Raw genomic sequence first — 23563 nt, forward strand, 5'->3', positions numbered from 1 at the left:
GCTTTTCTCCAAGTAAAGACTTGTTCCCCGAGGAGATAGTCTCTTACTCTGTAATTCTGGGAGAAAAACACCATAGGCTGACAACAAAGTAGACAGGGACTGTTGCAGGCTCATTATCGTAGGGTTTATAGCCCAGCCACAAAGTGATTCCTCATTAGGATCCCTGACAGTAGCTATGCTTGGGTACCTAACACCAGCTGAGGTGTCTGGGTGGGGCCAGCCTATGGCTTCTCAACAGAGAACATACCACCTTCATTATCCTATGTTGTTTGATGGTTAGATGGCAGATGGGGAGTGTGTGTAGACAGGACATTGCAGGGCATGGTATTCAAGGAAGGTTTCCAAGAACACCTTGAACTTTGTGTAGGAAGGAGATGAGTTAGAATGGGGTAAATGTCTAAAAGTTATGGGGGAATGGTTTGAAAGCCATGTGGCTAAGAAATACGGCTTCAAGAGGGGAGGGTGTGTGTGGATAGGCAAAGTTCAGAAGGATGAGAACTGAGGAAACACCCCTGGGCTTGGGGAAGGAAGGTGACACTCACTACCTATGTATGCTGTGGGAACCAGAAGCCTTCACTGCACTGAGCTTTTTAAGGCTAAGACTAGAGCTTTGAAGGCTACTGTGAGTCTTGCTGGTTTGTGGATCACCAGCCTGGACCCCTCAGATAGGAAAGATCAAAAAGAAGAATGGACAAGCAAGTGTACCAGCTCGAGGGGAGCTGAGCCAAGGTCTCTCATCTATAGCCATGGAAGGTGGTGAGGCAGGCAGGTGGCTCAGGAATGCCTACAGAGGATAAGTTATGGGTGAGGATAGAGGTCACCAGTCAGCAGTGGAGGGGGCTCAAGGCAAGTGTAAAAATAACCCAGTTTTCACCTTCCTGGTGTTATTATTTTTATTCCTGTCCCTGTGAATGACCTGTCCCACTAAGAAAGTAAAGCAGTCAGAGCTCTCTCCTGTGCTACAGGCACTTCTCACCAGGCCAGTGGGAGCACATCTGTCATCCAGGGTGGTTCTGGGATTTGATGACAGATGGAGTTTGTTTGCAGATGTAACAGAGGGAAGTCTCAGAGAGGACCCTGGATGCCTTGTGTAGTGAGAAGACGGGAGCCAGGATGAGATTGGCGAGGCTTGCAGCATCAGATGCATGGCGGGCACGCTAATTTCCCACAGGAGTCTGCTCAGCTCAGCCCAGCTGACATACTCTCAGCTTTGTCTTGAAGAAAACTTGCACGAGCCTTTTCTTTCCCTTTTCCAGATCTAGGACTTTAACCTAGCAACCACAGAGTTCTGTACTTGGAGATCATGGGAACATACTGTCCTTGCACTAAATGTACTTTTCTAATGACCAAAATGATCACCCAACAGACACCAGGAATACTGGTCTATCTACATCCATGCAAACTTCTCTTTAGCTAAGGCTGAGTGCATGTGCTCAGGACCAGTGTCTATCCTGCCAGGGGCTAGGAAGGTCCTGAATTTGCATCCGGCTCTCCAGCCTTGAGTTTCCTAGAGAAACTTACAGCATGCAAAGTCTGCCCAGGCTTAGGGGGCGGCATCAGTGGGCAGGGTCTGCCTGGCTAAGTGGGTTGAGGAAGTTCAAACCTTGGGAACTGTGGCAGGGAGCTTCACTTATCCCTTGGCCCTCAAGGGTGCGTCTGTACCCTATCTGTGGCTGAAGTCAGAAGCCCTCGGGGAGGGCAGTGGATGATAAAAGGTTTTCAGATGATGGATTTTCTCACAATGGGTTTCTAAGAATATACTGAAATTCTTCGGAAAGACTTGTTCAAAACCAGTTGGCAGTTATTCCTCACAGTTGAGTTTTCACTGGAACAACCCTCTCCCAATTCTCAGGCCTTCTGCCTGAGGCCAAGAGACCCACCATTAGTGTCTCTGGTTCTAAGACCTTTGCCCTTGGACTGAGCCACAAGCACCTCCGGACTCCAGCTTTTAGGCGGCTTGTTGTCTGACTTCTCAGCCTCCATAAGTGCATGAGCCAACTTGCTTAGTAAATGTCTGTCTGTACGCGATTATAGGCATCTCTCTGGAAAAACCCAACTCACGTACAACCTCTCTTGAGCTTCCTCACAGCTCCTGCCCAGTCAGTGGACTGAAAATCAACAAGACAAAAGACAGGAGCCACAAGTACCACTAGATGGCAAAGAGCAGAGTGCCACAGCACCACAGACCATGCCCTGCAGCACAGCTGCAGGGCTTTGCTTTTTCTCAGTGGTAAAACTATGTTTAGAGACAGGGGTTCAAAATAACTTCCCCTCTTTACTGTCGATGAAGTAATGAGCTACTGTGTTGCCTAAGAGGATGAACCCAAACCAGTAGGCAGCTGAATGAGGTTCAACAAACACCTGATGGTGCATTCTAGAGCTGATGCCAGGGACCATCTCACAGGAGACAGTTGCCATTAGTAACATTTACTTTGGGGCTGATTACATCTATTTAGCTTAATCAGGATTTTAGTTTTGCTACCCATATTTTTTTTCAGAATCTATAAATAGTGCCAGAAGTTTCCCATGCATCATACAGGATCAAGGGCTCAGGTCTGGTATAATCTGACCTGCTCCCATGTGCTCCTATCCGTTCTGGGATGAGGATACTACCACTGCCTCGAGCTGGTCTCCTTCTTGGTCTCTCTCACGACCTAGAGAACAGCACTGAAAGAATGCACCCCGGATGCTCTAGACCTCCAGCCTCTGGAAGACATGAGTTGCTGAGTCTCATAAGGTGACAAGGTTGGTCACAGGCCACACGTCTAGTGCAGAGGTTAAGGATGGGAGATGTGCCCAGATGGGTCCATGTCTGAAGCTCATGATGTCCCTAACTTGCCTTAGCTAGCTGAGAGCTGGCCTGAGGGCTGACTATGACCACATGATTTTGGATCCCTGTGAAAAGGACTGTGCTAGATGGAGGTCTTTGGGTGGGTGTTCCTGCTACAGGGCAGGGCTAGAGCCATCCAAAAGCAGACCTATGGCCCATTCAAACCATCCTTGAACTCTTGACTGGGGGAGGAGGGATTCCCCTAGACTAAAATACCAACATAAAGACACTACTCTCTCCTAGAATAAGGATTTGGAAGGTTGAACTTTGGCTTAATTCTTGCCCCTCCCCTTGGGTCTCCATCATTGTGTTCTTAATGGTGAGGTGTATAGGCTTCTTCTTTTTACATCCCAGCAAAGGGGCATTGCCCAGCTGTCACCTGATGACTGAGAAGGTGCCCTAGGTCTCAGCGTAGAGATGGCTGGTGAAAGGTTCACAGCACTGATGGGCAGTGGTTCTCAACTTTCCTAATGCTGGGACCCCAACACACAGTTTAATACAGTTCATCATGTTTTAGTGAGCCCCCAAGCATAAAATTATCTTGTTGCTACTACATAACTGTGATTTTGCTACTGTTATGAATTGGAATGTAAATATCTGAATTCCAATGATCTTAGGCAACCCTATAAAGGGGGCCTATGACCTACAGATTGAGAACTTCTGCTAGGGGCAAAGGATGAAGTGTTAGTGCTGGGACCTGGGGCTATGGGTGGCTGGGGCAGCAGGCAAAGGACCTGGCTGGGAAGGACATGAGGAAAAATCTTGGGCAAGCATAGTGTGGACAGAGGCCGGCCTGGGACAGCTAATGTGTGAGGATTACAGGGAGAGTGGCAAGGCAATTAGTTCTTTGGTGTACAAGGAGCTATGGCCATTCCTGGAGATGGGGTCTGTCTTCTCAGAGTAGGGCTGTTCAGGAGCACAGATCAGGCTGGCTCCAGCCTTCATCCCACTGTGATTGGCAAGCCTAGGTAAGAGCCAACCACAGCTGAAGAAACAGCACAGCTTGTGGTAAATGCTGTTTTTCATTTACGGCCCAACATGAACTCAACATCATTGTCTGTACCTACATAGACAGGAAGATGAGACCAGACATGAGCTGGCAGGATTCTAGCCAGACACTTGCCCTAAAACCTGCAGTTGCTGTATCAGGCATCAGGTCCCAGATGAAATGGCAGCCCAGGAGACCCTGTGTATCTCATATGAATATGGATTAAGACATGCCTATGGTGCAAGGTCAATGTACTGGTTATATTTCTTCATGAACATTAGGGGACAAGCAGCACACTAAACTGTGTCCTCTGCTGGAGCTGCAGACAAAGCCATACCCTAGCCTCCTTTGCACAAACTAAGTTCAGTTATCAGTTAGGTCTTCTGGGTGGAAGGCAGTGAATTTCTGATCCTCTAGATGCCATGACCAAAAAGGCATCAGGAAGTTCATGGAGTTAAGGCCCCAGAGGAATAGATGGTGTTTCGGATATGGGGCACTGGGCAGCACCATCTTTTCTTTATGGATGTTTTTCCTGTGGTATGTCTGTGCACCACGTGTGTACCTGGTACCTGTGTAGGCCACAAGGTGGCACTGGATTTCTTAGAATTGGAGTTTCAGATAGATGGCTGTGTGCTGGGAATGGAACCTAGGTCCCCTGGAAGATCAGCCAGTGCTTTTGATCACTGAGCCATCTCTGCAGCCCCTTGAAGGCATTTGAAAGGGACGGCTCTGAGAAAACCAGAGACAGCAGCCAGGTCTGGGGGGACCCGCTGAATGTGGCCAGAGGAACCCTAATACACTGGGGCAGTCATTCCTGGAGACCCCTCCAGGAAGCAGCAGGCATTACACACTTAGGGAGGAGTCTCCCTCTACTCCAGAAAGGGGCTCCGAGGCCAGGGCCCCGCATTCTGGTGAATCAAACATGGCACACAGGCATGTTAGTAAGCTTACCTCCACGTACAAGAGTGGGAAAATGCCGACCTTGTCTCCTAGCATGCCTTCGGCCCAGTTATCATCCACTCTCCGGATCACAGTTAAAACTTCATCCTGAGGGTTCCAGAGCCCACCATGTGTGCACACAGAGAAAAGGAAACAAGAGGACAGTTAGAACAGGAACCACTGAGGTAAAGAAAGAGTCTAAGGAGAACATGTCATAGATTCAGACTCTCACATGTAAGAAAAAAAAAGAAAACCCTTTCTTCCATTTCAGTTACAACCTTACTTCTCCCCTGCCCCTACTCTGACCCCTCTGTCCCTCCATTTGATCATAATTGCAAATATTCCCCAAATGAAAAGCCTGACAATTTACTATGTAGTCCGTGTTTTAAAATGAGTGCTCCTAATAATTATTTAATGAAATAAAAATGCCTCAAGTAAAGATAAATTCAGCCACTCAATATAAAATTACAGAATAAAGCATTTTAAGTTTTGGGCTCCATCATAAAAATGAAAAGGAATAATTCAGTTCAACTACACTTAGAGCTGTAAGTATATAATGCTCTGCATTCTTTTACATCCCTTGGCATACCCAATCAAGACACAATCAAGTGTGTGCTCACAAAGTGAAAACAGAGAGAGAGAGACAGAGATGAAGAGGGAGGGGGATGGGCAGCTTAGGGACGGAGATGGGTGTCTCAGGAAGGATGTGGGTGTCTCAGGGAGGTAAGGCTTGGACACAGGCTGTTGGTGAGGAAGCAGATGTTCAAGACACATTCACAGGCACCTGGATCCCTAGGCAGAAAGGACAGACGGTCTGGTGAGAAGCTAATGCTGAAGAGTGATGAGTTAAGGGGTGAGAGATGTTTGTGCATCAGCTTCTAGGACAGGGGCTGCCCCAGAGATGTCAGAGGAGGACTGACGTTACACAAGAGCGCACAGCTATCTGCTTCTACCCCCAACCAACACTCTCCTGGGTCCATCTTTCTTTCAGTAACCAAAGGGTATCTTGTCACCACCACCACCACAATCATGTCTTGTCCAACTCTTTTCCACAGCCTTCGTCTCCGGGTATTTGCTGCAAGACCAGATGGCCCAGCAGGCACTTGTGATGTGCTTAATGGAGTATTACTTATCATTCTGCCTGCCCTGTCAGTCAGCCTACATACTATAAGTGAAACAGCATGACAGGGTTTGTAGCGTCCCTCCAGGTCAGCGGAATGGCATGTCAGGTTGTTATCATTACTATTGGAAAAGATGCTGCACTGGGGGCTGCAGTGGTAGAGAGGGTGCACACTTTCAAGTGATCCAAGTAGAGGGAGTTGTCTGATGGGAGCCTGGCACAACTCCAGAGGACTCAGGCGAGCAAGTGAGGCTTGGGCTCTGCACTGACTTGTTCACAGGCCTCCCTAGCGCACCCTCCTCATGTGACCACAGGGGAGGTTGTAAACTCACTACAGTCACTTCTCATTTTCTCTGTCCCAAGGTTTAGTTTTCCAACAAGAATCTGGGAAGCAAAACAGGCTAGGAAAACTGGCTGTATAAATGCAAAGGAGTGAAAGCAGATCCACTCGCCCTGGGTAAAAATCTACTCGAAATGGATCAAAGACTTCTGTGTACCAGTTAACCCTGCAACTGCTGGAGGAAAATGTAAAAAACAGTCCAGGAAGCAGGCATAAGCCAGGACTTCCTGAGAAGACTCCAGTAATGGAAATAGCCATTCCAATTGATAAAGCAGGTTATAGGAAATAAAATGTCTTCTGCACAGTGAAGAAACAATCTACTGAATGGGAGAAAACCTTGGCCAACTCTACATTCAACAGGGAATTAGTATCTAGATTCTATAAGAATTAAAACCCCGAACACCAAATTATGTGATCAATTAAATATGCTTAGAAATGGAACAGACAGTTCTCAAAGGAAGAAATACAAATGGGCAATAAATATTTAAAGAAAAGAAACAACAACAAAATGTTATCCTTAGCCATCATGGAGAATGTAATGAAAACTGCTTTGAGAGTCTACCTCACCCCAGTCAGATGGGTATCATTATGAAATAAGATGGTAGGAGGGTGGTGGTGGTGTACTCCTTTAATCCCAGCACTCAGGAGGCAGAGGCAGACAGATCTCTGTGAGGCCAGCCTAGTTTACAGAGTGATCCAGGACAGGCTCCAAAGTTATAACTGAGAAACCCTGTCTCAAAAATAAGGGGCGGGGGGAGAAAATGGTAACAAATGCTGGTAGGATGTGGGAAAAGAGTCATTAGTCATTGCTGGTAGGAACATAAACCTTATTATAGCTACTATGAAAATTAATGTGAAGGTTCATCCGAAAACAAAAATAGAACTACCACACAAGCCAGCCATACTACCCCTGGGCATGTGCCCAAAGGATTGTAAGTTAACACAACACAGAGATGCTCCCATACCCACATTTCCTGCCCCATATTCATAATAACCTATCCTCAGATGAAGGGATAAAGAAACAGGACATGTATTCTTCTATACGCAGAATTTGGATTCAAACTGACACACAGGTGGACAACGTGAGAGCCAAAGGGGACTGCAAGAGAAGGGAATGAGGTCTTAAGGGAGGGGCTGAGGGGACAAGAGGGTGGTGAGTTACATATGGAGACAGACAATTAGTGAGATGAAGGGGATGAGGGAGAGGAGGAGGGCGGGGGGACTGGGCAAACAGTGCTGGTTAAGAATGAAGAACACTGGCACATAGCCATGAGGCCGCCTCAGTGACATCTATTTCACGGAAAGATGAAGTGCTACAAGAACTAAGTGTGCTGGTGCTGGTGCATGTTTGTAACAGTAGCAATGAAGAGTGGAGGCAGGAGAGTCAGAGTTAAAGGGCAGTTTGTGTTGCAAATGAGACAGTCTCTCAAGAAACAAACACAATAAATAAAACTATGTTAATTTCCATATAAAGAAAAAAATCAAAATCGCTACACTGTCATCTAGTGCGTTCTTAAATTTAGAGCCAAAGCCATAAAAGAACAGTAAGAGGTATAAGTAGCAGAAAGAAAAATACATCATTACCTAGAAAACAGCAGCATCTAAAATTAGAGTAAGAATTTGAGAAAGACTGACAATTTTAAAACACACTCATAAAGAATATTGGATTCTTATATGCTAGCAATAACCAGAAAATGGGATTAAGTTGGAAAACCATTAAAACCTTTACATATTGGACAAAATTAATTCTATACTATTTAAAGATATGTTGGAAAAAAAACAAATATCCACAAAGAAAATATGAATAAATATTTAAATGTGAGCTGGAGAAAGGTATAGCCAAGTGAGAGAATGAAGATTTGCCTGAAGAGCAAATCCTCTAATGTTAAAAACAGACACAAAACAAAAAAACTGGAAAAGCATTTGCGGCTTTACATCTCAACTCTACAAATTAAAATGGCGGTGGGAACAAAATATAAAGATTTTAAGGGGGAAATAGAGCCAGGTCAAAACCAGGGAACTCACAAGAGAAGAAAAGCAATTTGCCATCACACCCATTCAAAAATGCCAGACCTGATGAGAAATCACAGGTATAATTCAATTTTCCTTTTAAGAATTATGTTATCCACGATCTGACAGTCCGGGCAGTGGAGGAGAGGATGGCCTAGAAGCCCCTCCCCTAGAATGAGAGTGATGACTACTCTCTATGCTATCCTAGAGTCCTCATCCAGTGGCTGATGGAAGCAGAGACAGACATACACAGAAATACACTGAGCTGAATTCTGGAACCTAGTTGAAGAGAGGGAGGAATGAAGAACGAAGGGGTCTGTACCAGGTTGGAGAAACCCACATAAACAGTTGGCCTGAAAAAGGGAAAGCATATCGACCCCAGACGCTCTTTGGGAGGCCAGTACGGGACTAATCCAGCCCCCTGATCATGGATGCCATCGGGGAGGCCCCTGCACTCCTGGGAGCCTCCGGAGGTGGACTGGCTTTTTGCCCTGGTGTATGTGGGGGACTTTGAGAGCCCATCCCACTTGAAGGGATGCACTCTGTCTCTGAACACATGGGGAGGGACCCAGGCCCAGCACAGGAAGATTTGGTGGACTTGGTGGAGCCCCGGTTGGGGGCCCTACCCTGCCTGGGGAGTGGTGGGTGGATGGGGTGGGGGGTAGGTTGGAGGTGGGGGAGAAGGAATGGGGGTAAGGGGAGGGAGAGGGAGAGGGAGAGGGGAATTACATGTGAAACAAGCCTGTTCCCTAACTTGAATTAATAATAATAAAAAGAGAGAGAGAAAAAAAAGAATTATGTTATCTTATGACTTGCCTACATATATGTCTGTGTACTGTATGCATGCCTGGCATCCACAGAGGTCAAAGGAGGGTGACAGATCCCCTGGAACTGGAGTTATAGATGGTTATGACTTGTTGAACCTGGGTCCCTCTAGAACAACAGCCAGGGCTCTTAACTGCTAATCCATCTTTCCAGAAATACGATTTTATCATTTCTTTCCTTTGTTATTTATGTTTATACCATCCATCCATCCATCTATTGTGTGTGTGTCTGTGTCTGAGTCCGTGTGTGTTCCTGTGTGTTTGCACACATGCATAAGGAGATCAGAAGACAACTTTCTGGAGTTGGTTCTCTCTTTCCCATTAGAAATCAAATTCAGGTTGTCAGGCTCATGGATGGATGGATGGTTACTTTGCTCTTCTAGTCATAAGCATAGAATCTCCCAGAACCATGAAGGGCATCCAGTAGGGACAAAGCTCTCAAGCAAGAAACAGCTTGATTTCTCCATGTTCTATGGCCATGACTTGAGGGGTAATCAAGAGCATGAGCAGTCATCTGCAAGATTTGTGGGTTTATGGAACCTCAGGAACCAAGAACTCCTGAAATGTAATCCATTTATGGCACCATGATTTTTATTTGTTAGTCTGTGGTATCTAGTAGGGTTGTTGTACAACTTCATATATATTGGAAGCTTCTACAGTAGTAGATTTCCACACGATGTTTTAAAAAGTCTTTGCTGTTAGCTATCCCCCTTCTTATTCTCTCCTTTATTCTACCCTTCCATTCAACTCTTCCTGTTCGGATTATTCCCTCTTTACCCTGATGCCATTATATTTATCTAACTTCCCTCAAAAGCCCCTTCCCATGGCCCCTTACTGATTGCCTAAGCTCAATAGGGATTCCCAAGAAACATACAAATATGAAGATTCAAAGCTGTATGACATTTGTCTCACTGGGTCTAGGCTGCCTCCCTCTTAATGATTATTTCCAGCTCTGTTCATTTATCTGTGAATTTCATAATTTCATTTTTCTTAACAGATGAATACTTTCATTATCCATTCATCAGTTGATAGACATCAATGGTGTTTCTACTTCCTGGCTAATGTAAATAGAGCAGTGATAAAAATGGATGAGCAGGTATCTCTGAAGTAGGATATAAAGTCCTTTAGGTATATGCCCAAGAATGGTATAGGTGGATTATACAATAAACCTATTTCTAGCTTTTCTACCTCCCTCTTGACATCTTGACCCAACTAATGAGAAGGAGGGAGCCGAGAAGCTCACAAACATCACAGCCAGAGCATCAGGCTCATGAAGACTCAGCCCCAGTCATAGAACTCTAGAATGCATCCACAGACTGCCTCTTCACTTTGCCACCACATCATTTAGGCTATTTGCAGTCATTCTTCATATGTAGCCCAATATGTCTATCTATTGTGAGAAAATGTCAAGGTGTATTAAAAGACAACTAAAATCAAAACAAAAATCAAACACCGGTTGAAAGGAAGCACCAGACCAAGATCCAGAGATGGCAATGAAGGAAATGAACAGACTGGGGATTTACAGCAATTGTTATTAAGATGCTGTAAGTCTCATGGACAAAGTAGACAGCATGCAAGAACAGATGGACAATGTAAACACAGTAAGAACCATAAAAGTAAGAACCCCAAAAGAGATGCTAGTTATTGAAATTGAAGCAAAAGAAATGAAAGCTACTTCTGGTAAGGACATGGATAAGAATCTCTGAGAGCAAGCATATTGCCAATAAAAACTTAAACACGAAAACAAAGATCAAACTGAAGAAAAAGAAAATGAGCACATCCAAGAACCCTGGAACATCTAATATGAGATGACCAGAAGAAAGATATTTGAAACACTAATAAGTGAGAGTTTCTTAACTTAATGTCACATACAAACCAAAGCAGGACACATGTCACAAAACTACACCAGTACAAAATTTCAAACTATTGAAAATAAAAGATAAAGAATCCAGAAAACTTGGGGTGTTTATTTGTAAAGCAGTAACAAAGTAAAAGGAATAACATTTGGCTGTGCAAAAAGCATGCAAGAGATAAAATCAGAATAAGAGAGAGAGATTATAGATGGATATCCCTGATGAACAGAAATGAAAAAATTCTCAATAAAATATTTGCAAACTGAATTCAAGATCACATAAAAAGATCATTTATCATGACCAAGTTGGTTATATTTCAATGATGTAGGGTGGATCAACATATACTAAACAATGAGTATAATTATTCACATAAAGGCAGAAATCACACAGTCATCTCAACACAGCAAAGGCCTTTGAAAAATAATCCATTATCCCTTCAAGATAAAAGTAACAGAGAGCCTAGGAATGGAGAGAACATACCTCAATATAATAAAGGTTGTATGACAAACACCAGGAGCATCATACCAAAAACAGAGGAAACCTCAAAGCATCCCCACCAAGATCATGAACCGACAGAATATCAACTCTCCTCATTTCCAATCAATAAACTGTTTGAATTCTTAGTTAGACAGTAAGAGAAATGAAAGATAAATACGGAGAGAAGACATCAAAGTATCCCTTTTTGCAGAGGATATGATTCTATACATAAAATGCTCTAAAGACAACAGCAAAAACGTCTTAGCATTGATAAACACTTTCAGCAAAGAGGTGGAATATAAAATTAACACATGGCCTTCCTATATACAAATAACAAGCATGCTGAGGGAAAAAAAATCAAGGAAACGATCCATTCACAATAGGGACACACATATAAAACTGTACTGCCTGATCTTTGTGTGTGTGTGTGTGTGTGTGTGTGTGTGTGTGTGTGTGAGAGAGAGAGAGAGAGAGAGAGAGAGAGAGAGAGAGAGAGAGAGAGAGAGAGAGAGAGAGACTTGACACAAAGCTAGAGTCAGAGACGAAGGAGCCTCACTTGAGGAAATGCCTCCATGAGATCCAGCTGTAAGGCATTTTCTCATTTAGTGATCATCAAGGGAAGGCCCAGCCTTCCTAACTTCCTAAACTAAAATGGTTCTCTCTCTCTCTCTGTCTCTCTCTCTCTCTCTCTCTCTCTCTCTCTCTCTCCTCTTTGGGTTGCATTAAGGGACGGGGGGGGGGGGGCGGGGGAGTTGATCACAGGTAAAAGCAGAAGTGGAGAGACAGAGTACTCGGCTTGGGGAGACTTGAGTAGGGTAGGGTCAATCAGGAGTATCAGGGGCTTAACGTGAAGGGTACATGAAAAAGCCATATGGAAACCCAGTGTCTCTCAACCCAACTTAAAAAGGGATAGTAGAATACTTGTGATATGAACGAGAGAGTGGGGGGGGCAATGGGGATGAAGGTTTAAACAGGGGTGGATTCTTTTTACAGTGGGCAGCCGTTAAAGCAGAGACTCATAAATGGTCAAATAAATAAATGGTTGTGAGTTCTCAGCTGTGCTGGCTAGTCTTAGGTCAACTTGACACAAGTTAGATATCTGAAAGGAAGGAACCTCAACTGAGAAAAAGCCTCCGTAAGATCCAGCTGTAAGGCTTTTTCTCAGTGATTGCTATGGGAGGGCCCAGGCCATTGTGGGTGGTGCCATTATTGGGCTGGTGATCCTGGGTTTCAATAAGAAAACAGACTGAACAAGCCAGTAAGCACTACCCCTCTCTATGACCTCTACATCAGCTCCCAGCTCTAGGTTCCTGACCTGTGTGAGTTCCGGTCCTGACTTCCTTTGACGATGAACAGTAATATAGAAGTGTAAGACAAACTCTTTCCAAGTTGCTTTTTGGTTATGGTGTTTCACTGCAGCAATAGAATAGACACAATCATATAGAACATCTGTGTGAACCTTCAGCTCCCAACCCCCTCCACCAAGGTGCAGAGAACATTGCAGAAGACAACACAGAAAGAATGCAAAGCCAGAGGATGGGGACAAAAGCAATGAAATGCTGCATTTTGATTATGACCTGGCGATTGCACTCATCAACTCCCAACAGCTGTGGCTACCTGCACTGGATTAAGCCCGCCAAAATGCAACAAGGATTAAGGTGTAATTCATGAGGCTCCAGTCTTCACTGAGGAGCCATTGATAGTGCCGGGAGAGGAAAAAGCCATTCTTCTTTGGGGTGTAGCCACTGGTAGGTTGCTCTCATCCAGTGGATGGCCTCACATTTGTGTGTGCAATGGGCAGCACTAACAGGATTTAGTGGATTATTAAAAAAGAAAACAAGAAGACATGGAGTTCAAAGGGGGCTACGTTGGGAGAATTCAGGGGGAGGAAATGGGTAGTGGATATGACCATACTTCATTGTAAACATGTATGAAATTCTCCAAGAATATATTTTAATTTAAAGATAATGGAGCTATTAAGCTGTAGAAAGCCATAAACGTACATTTCTAAGTGAAAGAAGACAATATAAAAAGGAAGCATGTAGTATCATTGTGACTACACAATAAATTAGAGGGAGAACTATGGAGACAATAAAAGTTCTATGCCTGCAAAGATTTCAAGACAGTGAAAACACTATGTATGATAGTGTGTACTTGTTACATTAGTCCCAAGCCAAGCCTGTACTGTACCTCATCCAAACTCACACCATGGGGAGAGGATGCTGCAATGCTGGTGATGGAGACACACAGTATAATGTGTCAGAGCTACCATCAGAAAATTATATGCTCTAGACATGGGCCTCTTCATCACTCCATGCAAGACCAAAAAACAGTGCCTAATATTTTTCAGCTGCTTCCCTAAGATAGCCACTGGTGCTCTGCTCCTGACGCCCCATTCAGGGAGGTTCCTGAGTGCTAAGTGGGGAGCATACAGAAACACCTGTGCATGTGTCTTCTAGAGCTGTGATCTACTGCAGACATCAGTAACCAAGTCTATGATGGACTAGGTGGTAAGCCTTTCTGAGCTTTGCAGGCCATTTACTCAGTTCTGTGGCAGAAGCATGAAGGCAGCAAACGAGAGTCAATGGACCCAGCTATGTGCCACTAAAGCTAGATTTACAGAACTAGATGGCAGCCAGTTTGGTTAGTCATCTTAGTTTATCAGCCCCTGATGTAGGTGATCCAACTAAGCCAAAAAGATACCACAGAACATCACTGATGGCCAAATTAGGTAGACATGTTTCTGAATGAACATGATAGTTTGCAATGATTTTATGAATGAAAATTCTTTCTATGACATCATTGCATTTTCCGATGTAAAACTCTACTTCATCTATAAGTTTCATGTCAAGTACTCATTATTTACTACAGGGCAGCAGGCTTCATCCATATGCTGTTTTCCCTATTCTCTGATATTTCTGAATTTGGAAAATATACCAAATGTCTACTGGCATACAGCCCTGGCTCTTCTTGGAATTCAGATGGTCTCTGGGGGGAGGGGGTCCTAAATAATTGCAAGTTGGAGCTGTGACTATGAAGGGGCTGTTTAAGAGTTAGGTAGCCTTCCTTCCCAAGGCTTAGGGGATAATATTTCAGTAAAGATTCAAGTAACATGTCAGTGGCACCTTCTATAAGGCTCTTTAAATAAAAAATTTAAATATTTTATTTATTATGTATACAACATTCTGCTTCCATGTATATCTGCACACCAGAAGAGGGCACCAGATCTCATAATGGATGGTTGTGAGCCACCATGTGGTTGCTGGGAATTGAACTCAGGACCTCTGGAAGAGCAGTCAGTGCTCTTAACCTCTGAGCCATCTCTCCAGCCCCTAAATCAAATTTTTAAGTAATGTATTTGGAGAGGAAGAAAGCTACAAGCATAATGGCCTCTGGCAAGAACAGCAGCTGCAGATGGATAGCCCAAGCCCCTCTCAGGCTGCCAGAGCACATAGTCCAGGTACCACTTGGGAAGGGACACAGGAGGGTCCCTTCAGTAGTGTGGGAGAAAGCAGAATGCAGGCACCTGATATTCAAGTCTCTAAATGAATCACGGGGCAACCACAGGTGTGGAGCCCCTGGGGGCAGTTTCTGAAGGATCAGAAACCCCCAGTCTCCTCTCTACTGTAGTTAACGGGTGCCCAAAGAAGTGGTGAGCCCAGAGAAACCAGGTACCTTCAGCTTCCTAGGACAACCACGGCCCCACCCCACAAGTGCAGCCCCTCTGAACCCTGCCCTGGCACAGCCAGCAAGCTGCAGACATTGCGTCAATGTCAAGAAAGAGGGAAGATTAAAAATGCAGACGCCCAGAAGCTCCCCAGCCTTTTCTTGCTGTAGAAATGACACAGAACCGTGCCTCTGGCCATTGCTGTATCCTCACAGAGGCTATGAATGGAGTCTGGCTGCCACTGACCCCCACAGGACAGGCTGGCTCTGCAGTCCCCTGCTCTGACATCTTAGATCATCTGTCCCAACTCAACTGCTGCCAGTGGCCAGGACTATTCAAGAGAGTTGGGGACAGACCTCTCACTGCCCCGGCACAGAGCTGGCTTCTCCAACACACTTTACAGCTGATCCATCTGGTAAGTAACTGAGACCCCATGAGAAACCATGGACACTCACGATAGCCAGATCTACTCTCTCCACCTGCAGAGCATCCAGCTTCAACTGTCATACATGTTTCCACACCCCTCCCTGCTGCATGCCCGCCACTGCTGCATGCTGAGAAGGGCAAGACAGCAACCTTGACCAGGCATCTAAGGAGGAGAGAGACAGAGTAAGGAGATGGAGTCTGAGCATAGGAGCACCATCACACAGGAGTGAGGCAGCTCCAAAGAGGCAGCCTCTACAGAGCAAGGGGAGGGCTGGGTTGCAAATAGTTGGGGAAGGGCACAGAGCTGAGGGAAAGGACAGATGTACCAGGCCAGGGAGCCCGAGGCCCGCTCGAGACAGCAATGGCCAGGTGTAGGGTAAGCTAGGTCCTGGAGTGAAGCGAGGGGCTGAGAAGCCGTAGTGCTGGGTCAGAAAGAACCCGGAGACAGTGCAGGTTCTGATACTGACCCGAGGGGAAATGAGAAGCCACTGGCAAGCTCTATGCAGAGCACTGGTGGAATGGCTTTGAAAAGCCACTGCTTGCAGTCATCCATGGTAAACATGCTTGGGTACCGGCAAAGAACCATGCTGCCAGGGCCAGCATGCAGGAATATCCTATCAATCTGTGCCTCACCCCTGTTCTCCAAAGAGCAAAGCTGTCCTGTTCTGTGTGCACCTCTCACTTCTTACCCTCTCCACATCCATGCTCCTAGCAAGACTTGGACAATGCCCGGAGCTCCACTGAGATACATAGGCCATGTCCCAGCTTCCTCACACTTCAGTTAATTTGATGGTGCTTGTACCTCAGGGTCCCTAGCTCTTATCATCTGGGTTTGCTGCCACAGACCATGATGCCATTTAGATGTGTTCCATTCTGGCATTTGCAAGGCCAGACAGATCTATACAAACCGGGGGTGGTACTGACTTCCTGTATTTGTTACTGTGACCAAATCTCTGTGACCAAATACCTAACAAGAAGTAACTTGAGGAGGATCTATTTTGGCTCACTGTTTGAAGGCACAGCCACCATGGCAAGGGGAGTGTGACAGTGGGGGCATGAGGTAGACAGGGAAGCAGAGAGAAAGCAGAGTGAGGGACCGTATGCAGCTAGGAGCCTAACAATTGGATGTATGGCTTTAGAGTCACACTAACTTGCCAGTTTTCCAAGGAGCTCAGCTTTAGGTCCGACTGTCAGTTCCTGCTCCATGGGGCTATATCTCCATGGCACTCCAGACATTGCCCAGGTCCTGCCAGGAAGCATGGAATGGAGAATAGAGCTCCATGGAGATGCCCATGTCCTCTGGGACCTAGGTGTGGAGAGGGTGAGATGTGCATACACAGAAGAAGGACAACTCTCCTCCTTGTTGGATGGGGTGGGGACATAGATGGGCTAGTGACAAGCTGATATGGCTATGATATGGTAGGTGTCTCAGTGCTTTGGGAGTCATATTCAGAGCCCCCCTCATTATAGGAACCCACAGGATTCAAGAAAAGAAGGCCATTGTATCAAGATGGTGTAATGCGATACTTCCCTCCAGATGCCATGGAAATAGCTGACACCCTCAGTGACAGGAGAGCCCTGAACCCTGTCACAGCTGTTCCAGGTCTCCTAGAGAGCCTCAAATACCAAACCTACATCAGGGACATACTGAGGCCAACAGAGCCACACACTAAACAAGCCAAGCCACAGAATGAATCTGTGACAAGCTGAGCTCTGATTCCACCCCCTTCCCAAGGACTAACGTACAGCTTCTTTGGAAACAAGGACTGTTCGGTTCTATCACCAACTACCCTGGCATCTTCAGGCCTCGTCTCATCTTTCTCCTATATAAGGGAATACAGGGAGCTTCCCTAGAGACAGTCTTCTGTTACCCTCATTTCTTTAGACTTATTCTATGCCTGTCTCCCACGTCTGGGTTCCAGGAGGGCCTGGGTCTCTGTCTCTGAACACAGTATAGTGTCCAGCATGGGGTCACGCCCAGAGTATTTGTTTTTTTAAATAATCAGACAAATATCCATTTGTCTTCATTGTCAGTGAGTGCTATGGGCAGAGGCACCGAGAATGGAAATGGGAAGGCAAGGGAGTCCATGATGCTACAGGGAGAAGATGGCCTGCCAGGAAACACCCTGTGCTTTACACTCTACACTCCACTTTCCTTGGTGAGCTATCCCCAGGAGCTCCCTTGGGTGCCGACAAGGAGAGTCTCTGACTCTATTGATTCTGTTGCTGTAGCTGATAGAGCCAGCCATCATTTGGAGCCTGTTTTCTTAGTGAGGATGTAAGAGGGCTCTAAGCAGTTACACGGGCCAGAGCAGAGCACCAGAGCAGAGCACCACCACACACTGGAGAGTAAGTCATTCAGGGCAGGCTCTCCAAAGCAGAGAAGCCTGCAAGGCACCCTGGGAAGGCACCAGAGGCTTCAGACTGAGAAAAGCAAGAGCGAGGGAGACAGTGAAGGAGACCAGGGCTGGCTTCCCCAGGAGCTAAGTGAGATGACAATAGGGATTAGCATCTCAACGCCTCACTGAAAGGAAGAAAGAAAGGGCTGGTTCCCGAAATGAAAAATAGATTAGTCACTGTCAGGGTGAACAATAGAATAAGACATAAACAGCAGTCTGGCACAGAAACCATCAACTTTTCTTAAAAAAAAAAAAAAGGTGTGCAAGAAGGTACTCTTGAAGCGGCTGCAGAGAAGCAATGCTACAGCCAAGCTCTGTACCAGCAGATGAGGAGGTGGGGAAGAGCGGCAGTAATCTCCAGGAACTGTTTCTTCAAGCCAGATACTGAGAAATCAGGTTCTGTTGTTTACATCCTTGCCGGGAGAGGGCAGGAGAGGGAAGGAAGGAAGGAGCAGAGAGGATCCCAGAGTAAACACAGGCTCTACCTGCTTCCCCGGAAGCCTCTAAGTGTTGTAACAAGTACAAGTGCTGGGCTGACACCCAACTCCAGAAAGACCACAAACCTAACTCAACCTTTCACTGGCTCCACAGTAAATGCTGTTTGGTTGGTGACCAAATCCTCAGGCTAGCTAGGTACTTCAAAAGATGCTCCACGCCAGGCTGGAGAGATGGCTCACTGATTAACAGCACTGGCTGCTCTTCCAGAGGACCTGGGTTCAACTCCCCGCACCCAAATGGCAACTCCTAACTATAACTCCAAATCCATGAGATCCAACACCCTCTTGTGGCCTCTGTGGGCATCGTGCATACACATGGGGCACAGACATTCATGCAGGCAATACATTATACTCATAAAATTAATAATAATTAATAATAATAATGATAGAGATCCTCCATGCCTAATTGATTCTACTGTTGCCCAGCAGGAGGTACACCAGCTCTACAGGATAAACTGGGGCTCTGCAGTAGTTCTACCATGATTCCCCTGAGACCTGGGAAAACTCAACTCCCCTGCCTATAGTCAATATTTAAAACCTTAAAATTATGACTACTACTAATTGCTCGCCTATCTCAAGAGTCAGTACCAGTGCTGGCTAGAGCCATGCATCAGTGGGCTGTGCTGTCTCTTACCATTCCACAATGAAAATCAAAACAAAATAAATGTCAGTGCAAAAAACACAGCTCTCACCTCGAAGAGAATAAAAGATTTTTTGTTTGTTTGTTTGTTTGTTTTGTTTTTTCCTGGAGCCATTTTGAATGACCAGGACCTGGGAAACCACATTTGGGTTACCCTCGAAACCATGTTCCATCATGGAAGTCATTTCATGAAGTTAAACAGTTTTGCAGAACAAAGAAATTCACAATCAAGGCAAGTTTAAAATACAATTTGATTGTATTGTTAGTGATTTTGTTTGTGTGAATGAGAACTCCTAAGAAGAAGTTGTGTCTGCAGAGTGTGACTGTTGAGAGGTTGGAATGTTGCATTTATCCCCCAAGTACCTCAGTGGGTACATCGTGGAGGCAGTTACAGCAATACGGGGGAAGCTTGTCTATAGGCCTAAGATGTTATCTGATGACGTTTATGCTTTTGTGTTGGTGGAAGCTAGTAATTTGTTAAATTAATAGATTCAAAAAGGTTTTCATCTGTCAGTCACAGGATGTTAGTTCTGACACTGAGCAGACACATTCCCCCGCTTCCCTTCAGAGAGGCACGGGGATGGAGGGTGGTCATTTGCTTATGGCCTAGCAGAGAAGCCAGGCTCTAAACCTAGACATAGACTCTTGGTTGAGACGACATGGGTAGACATAGAGGTCAGTCACCGGGCTCACCTTACCTTAGTAAAGGTCAGACAATCTTTGTCCTGGTCTCTGTCCTTCATCTCAAAGTCATAAAGTGCTTTGCCTTGGGGCAGAGCCTGTGGCAAGGGCCTGACACACTGGATGTAGCTGGCTGGGAGGAAGCCGTGAGTGCCCTGCAGCTCCCCGTGGTACCAGTTCTCATCTACCTTGCGCCTCAGGATGATGATGTCCCCTTTGTTGAACTTGAGGTCACCAGGTTCTTTTCCCTCATAGCTGTAGAGGGCCTTGCCATAGGGAAGCTGGGATAGATTCTGAAACAGAAAACAGCAGGTGGTTACTCAGAATGCCCCTCCCTAACACCCGAGAAATTTGTCCTTGGCATGGGTTCAACGGTCATTGTGTGTCTCATGTATAAACGGCATTCTGAGACCAGAAAACATTCTAAAGGAACAAACAGTCTAACATGGGAACATACAAGTTCTCTGACCTCAGGAAAGAATGATAGTCCCTACAATAGCAAACTTCTCAATCCTACACACGAGTGCCAAAGTGCAGTCCAGCTTTCTATAGAGACCACTGCACTGCACTGAAAAGGCTCTGAAGGAATTGATGAAGTTTTATCTGTCAGAGATAAGGATACAGGCACAGGAGGGGATAACTGGTTCAAATCAAGTTGGGCAGCCAATATTCCACCCATTGTGTGTGTCTCCCTCTCTATGGACCAGTAGCATATATTCACCCAGCCCAGGTGAGAGATGTCTGGTGGGGAAAGAGTTCAGCGGCTGCTCCACTCCTAGTCTCAAGGTCATACGCCTCCCCATTCCCCGAAAGCCACACAAGCTTTCACTTCACACAACAATCCGGTCCAGAGGGAGGGACACTCCCAAGATATCTAACCCTGGTCTTGTACAGTCAGGAAGTGTTTTGTCATCCTGTCAGTGTTTGTCAACTTCTCTGAATGTCATTTGCTATTGTGGTCTCAAACAGCAACCACAGTTAAAGCCCAAACAAAATCTTTGGCCCCCTTCTCATGGCAGCAAGGACTCTCCATCCCAAAATGATCAGATGCTGCTGTCCCCTCACTATACTTTTCTAACTGGCCCCGACTGGTAAATTCTGGCTAGCTGTGTTAAGTGTCTCTTGCTTTTCTTTTCTGGTGGTCCACACTTGTTCAATGATCCGTTTTGTGCCCGAGGAAAGCCTTGTCACTGTCCATGAGTCAATGTCCAGCAATTGCCTACTAGAAGTGGCATTCTTCTCACAAGGGCTGCCTGAGCCAAGGGTTCTGTAGTATTTAAAAATCAATCAATAGCTGTACAAAGCTCAAAGCTGCAGTACATCAAAAAGTCTTTGTAGAGGGTTTAATAGCACATTGCAAATCAATCATTCTACATTTATGTCTCAGAGATGTCTGATGACAGCATTTAAGAGAAACCTGCTGGCAGATTGACAAACAACCCCCACTAGCCAATTAAATAGTAACACCAGAGAACATTTCATTACAGAACTCATTCTGGATAGCTTTGTGGTCTAAGGACAATAGACTGTACCAGGCCCAGACTTTAGAGAGTACAGGCGAAAGACAATTTGCAATCCAATACTTTGCTTCAAAAAGACTAAAGAGATGCTGGCTATGGGCCATCAGAAAAACCCCCAGGGCCATATAATGGCCAGCCAGTCTCTGGCCCATGGCTTTGGCATCAGGAATAATTTTTCTCAAGATACTTTGGGTTGTCACAAGGAGGAGGGGTGCTGGTGGCATCTAATGAGCAGAGCCAGGGATGCTGCCAAGTGCCCCTCAATTCATAGCACATTCCTCCCAAACCAAGAATTTACCAAGCTCAGGATGTCAATAGGTTAGAAAACCTATCCCCACTCTGCTAGCTAATCTACAAAAAGATGTTTCTCCTCCTTTTTCAACTCAGCTTGCCACCACATTAAAAGTCAAGTCATGACAGGAATATTTTCACTATTGACTATATGGCAACACTTAGAATTTTACTCAGAAAAGGGGTTTCAAGTGGCAGCAAGAAAAAAAAAAAAACATATTCTTCTGCTCAAAAATTCACCTCCACTGGCTACCCAAAGGAATGTCCCTTGACACAGACTGGCACTGTGTGTGCTCTTTGCTTATGGAAAGTGTGTGTGCTTGAAGTGGTCATCTTAGAGACATGATTTGGTGGCTCTTTGGAAGTTTCTGCTACCACTGATCACAGTGTGGGCTGGACAGACCATGACAAACCTGCACCATCACTGTCTCCTTCAAAGAGCCCATTCCAATGAACGTGGAGCCTTCCCCCAGCTCCTACTCAGAAAGGACATGGCTTTCTTGAGACAGGCTGACACCGGGACCATTTCAAGTATCTTTCTCATCTACTATGGACAACCATGGCACTCAGTTTAGCTGGGAGGGTGGGAATGTAGTGCCAGGGAAACAGGAAATTCCTAGGAGCCAGCTTGACTTTAGGGCCTGGACTACAGAATACCACCCAGGCCAGGGACCCACTTCTTGGTCCTGAAAGGCATCGTCCTGAGCGTCAGGAAACTCTGGCTTTTACTGATTCTCTACATGGATGACTCAGTCCCACACATATGCAGGCCATGGGCTACTCATCACCATTATAGGCCCAATTCTGCTTGCCTCTGTGTGTCCCTAATTCTCAAATCTACCTGTATTTCCACATCCATGATGACCAGTGGATTTCATATCAGTCTAGCCACTTGTTTGGAATGTAGATCTTCTAGACATCCCATAAGCCCTCTCTGACCCTTTTGTGCTGCTTCCTATATTCCTCATTCAGACCATGCAAACTCCATCTATCTGTGCCCATCCTTCCCTGAAGCCCAGCCTTTCTCCTCAAAGCCTGCTCCTCTGCTGCCATATAGATCTCCCCCCACCTACCTCTCCTCTGTTCTCAATGTACTATCCTGGGTGCTGGATGCACAGGCATAAATCAGAGTCTACCCTGCAAATTCCAGTGGCTTTCACCATGCCAAGGGATCCAAACTCCTTGGAACAGGAGCAAATGCATACTTTTCTAGCCATGGTGGGTAACCTGACAACTCTCGAGGAGGAGATACACTTCTGAAATCTATGGGCTCGGCTGACACAGCTCCACACCATCTCTTTTCCTTCCTAGATCCACAGCACTGGTACTGGGCTCCTATGCCTGGAAGTTTCCTGTTTGCTGTATTAACAGGGCTGTGCTGTATTCACTTTGACAACCAGGACCTGAGAGAAGCGTGAGGAGACACCATCTTTTTGCTGTTAGTTCAAAGGACCTCGGGGTAATTCCGAGTCAGGCTTGTGTCACTGCTGTAGCTAGTAAGTAAGGAGAAAGCAGTAGGGAAACGCAGGGGGCAGGAGAGGTCAGAGCTCACTCCTATACCGCTGCTGACTCTCATGAGTATTTAATAAAACAAAACGTATAGAAGCAATAGAGACACAGTTCTGAACGAATGTTGACATGAAGTTATTCAGGAGCAGAAGAGCCAGAAACCAGTGCTCCATGTTAAAAGAATCTCAACCCTGAGTTATGGCATTTTCCACAGTCTGATCTTCAAAGCCCATTAGTTCATGGCTGGTCCTAGAGGAAGGTGAGTATCACTGGGGAGGAAGCAGAGATGTGACTCCTGCAAACCGCACTGTGGTGGCCCATTGGACTCCTGGGTTCCCGCTGCCTGTGTTCCAATCACAGCCATTTGCCTTTTTTCCAGAGACAACTTCTCTCACAGGGAGGGCGTTCCCCCTAGGTAGAATTGAGTTCAAACACTACCAGGAAGCCACCATTAAGGCATTAAGAAAAAGAAATAAAAAGGAAAGGAAAGAAATATATCTGGGAAGCCTACAGAATAATTAACACTATCTACCCTGCAAGGCATTAATAATA

General features: G+C 45.7%; 1 protein-coding gene across 1 annotated transcript in view; it reads right to left on the reverse strand.

Moving 5' to 3' along the window:
* Nucleotides 1-23563, reverse strand: part of Sh3rf3 (SH3 domain containing ring finger 3) — a 255846-nt gene that overhangs the window by 88489 nt on the left and 143794 nt on the right. The window contains exons 2-3 of the mRNA XM_027388339.2: nucleotides 19709-19984; nucleotides 4770-4865 (exon numbers count right to left, since the gene is read on the reverse strand). Coding sequence (XP_027244140.1) covers nucleotides 4770-4865; nucleotides 19709-19984 — 372 coding nt within the window. The remainder of the gene's footprint in view (nucleotides 1-4769; nucleotides 4866-19708; nucleotides 19985-23563) is intronic.

Source organism: Cricetulus griseus (assembly GCF_003668045.3).
Source record: "Cricetulus griseus strain 17A/GY chromosome 1 unlocalized genomic scaffold, alternate assembly CriGri-PICRH-1.0 chr1_1, whole genome shotgun sequence".
NCBI classification, from domain to species: Eukaryota; Metazoa; Chordata; class Mammalia; order Rodentia; family Cricetidae; genus Cricetulus; species Cricetulus griseus.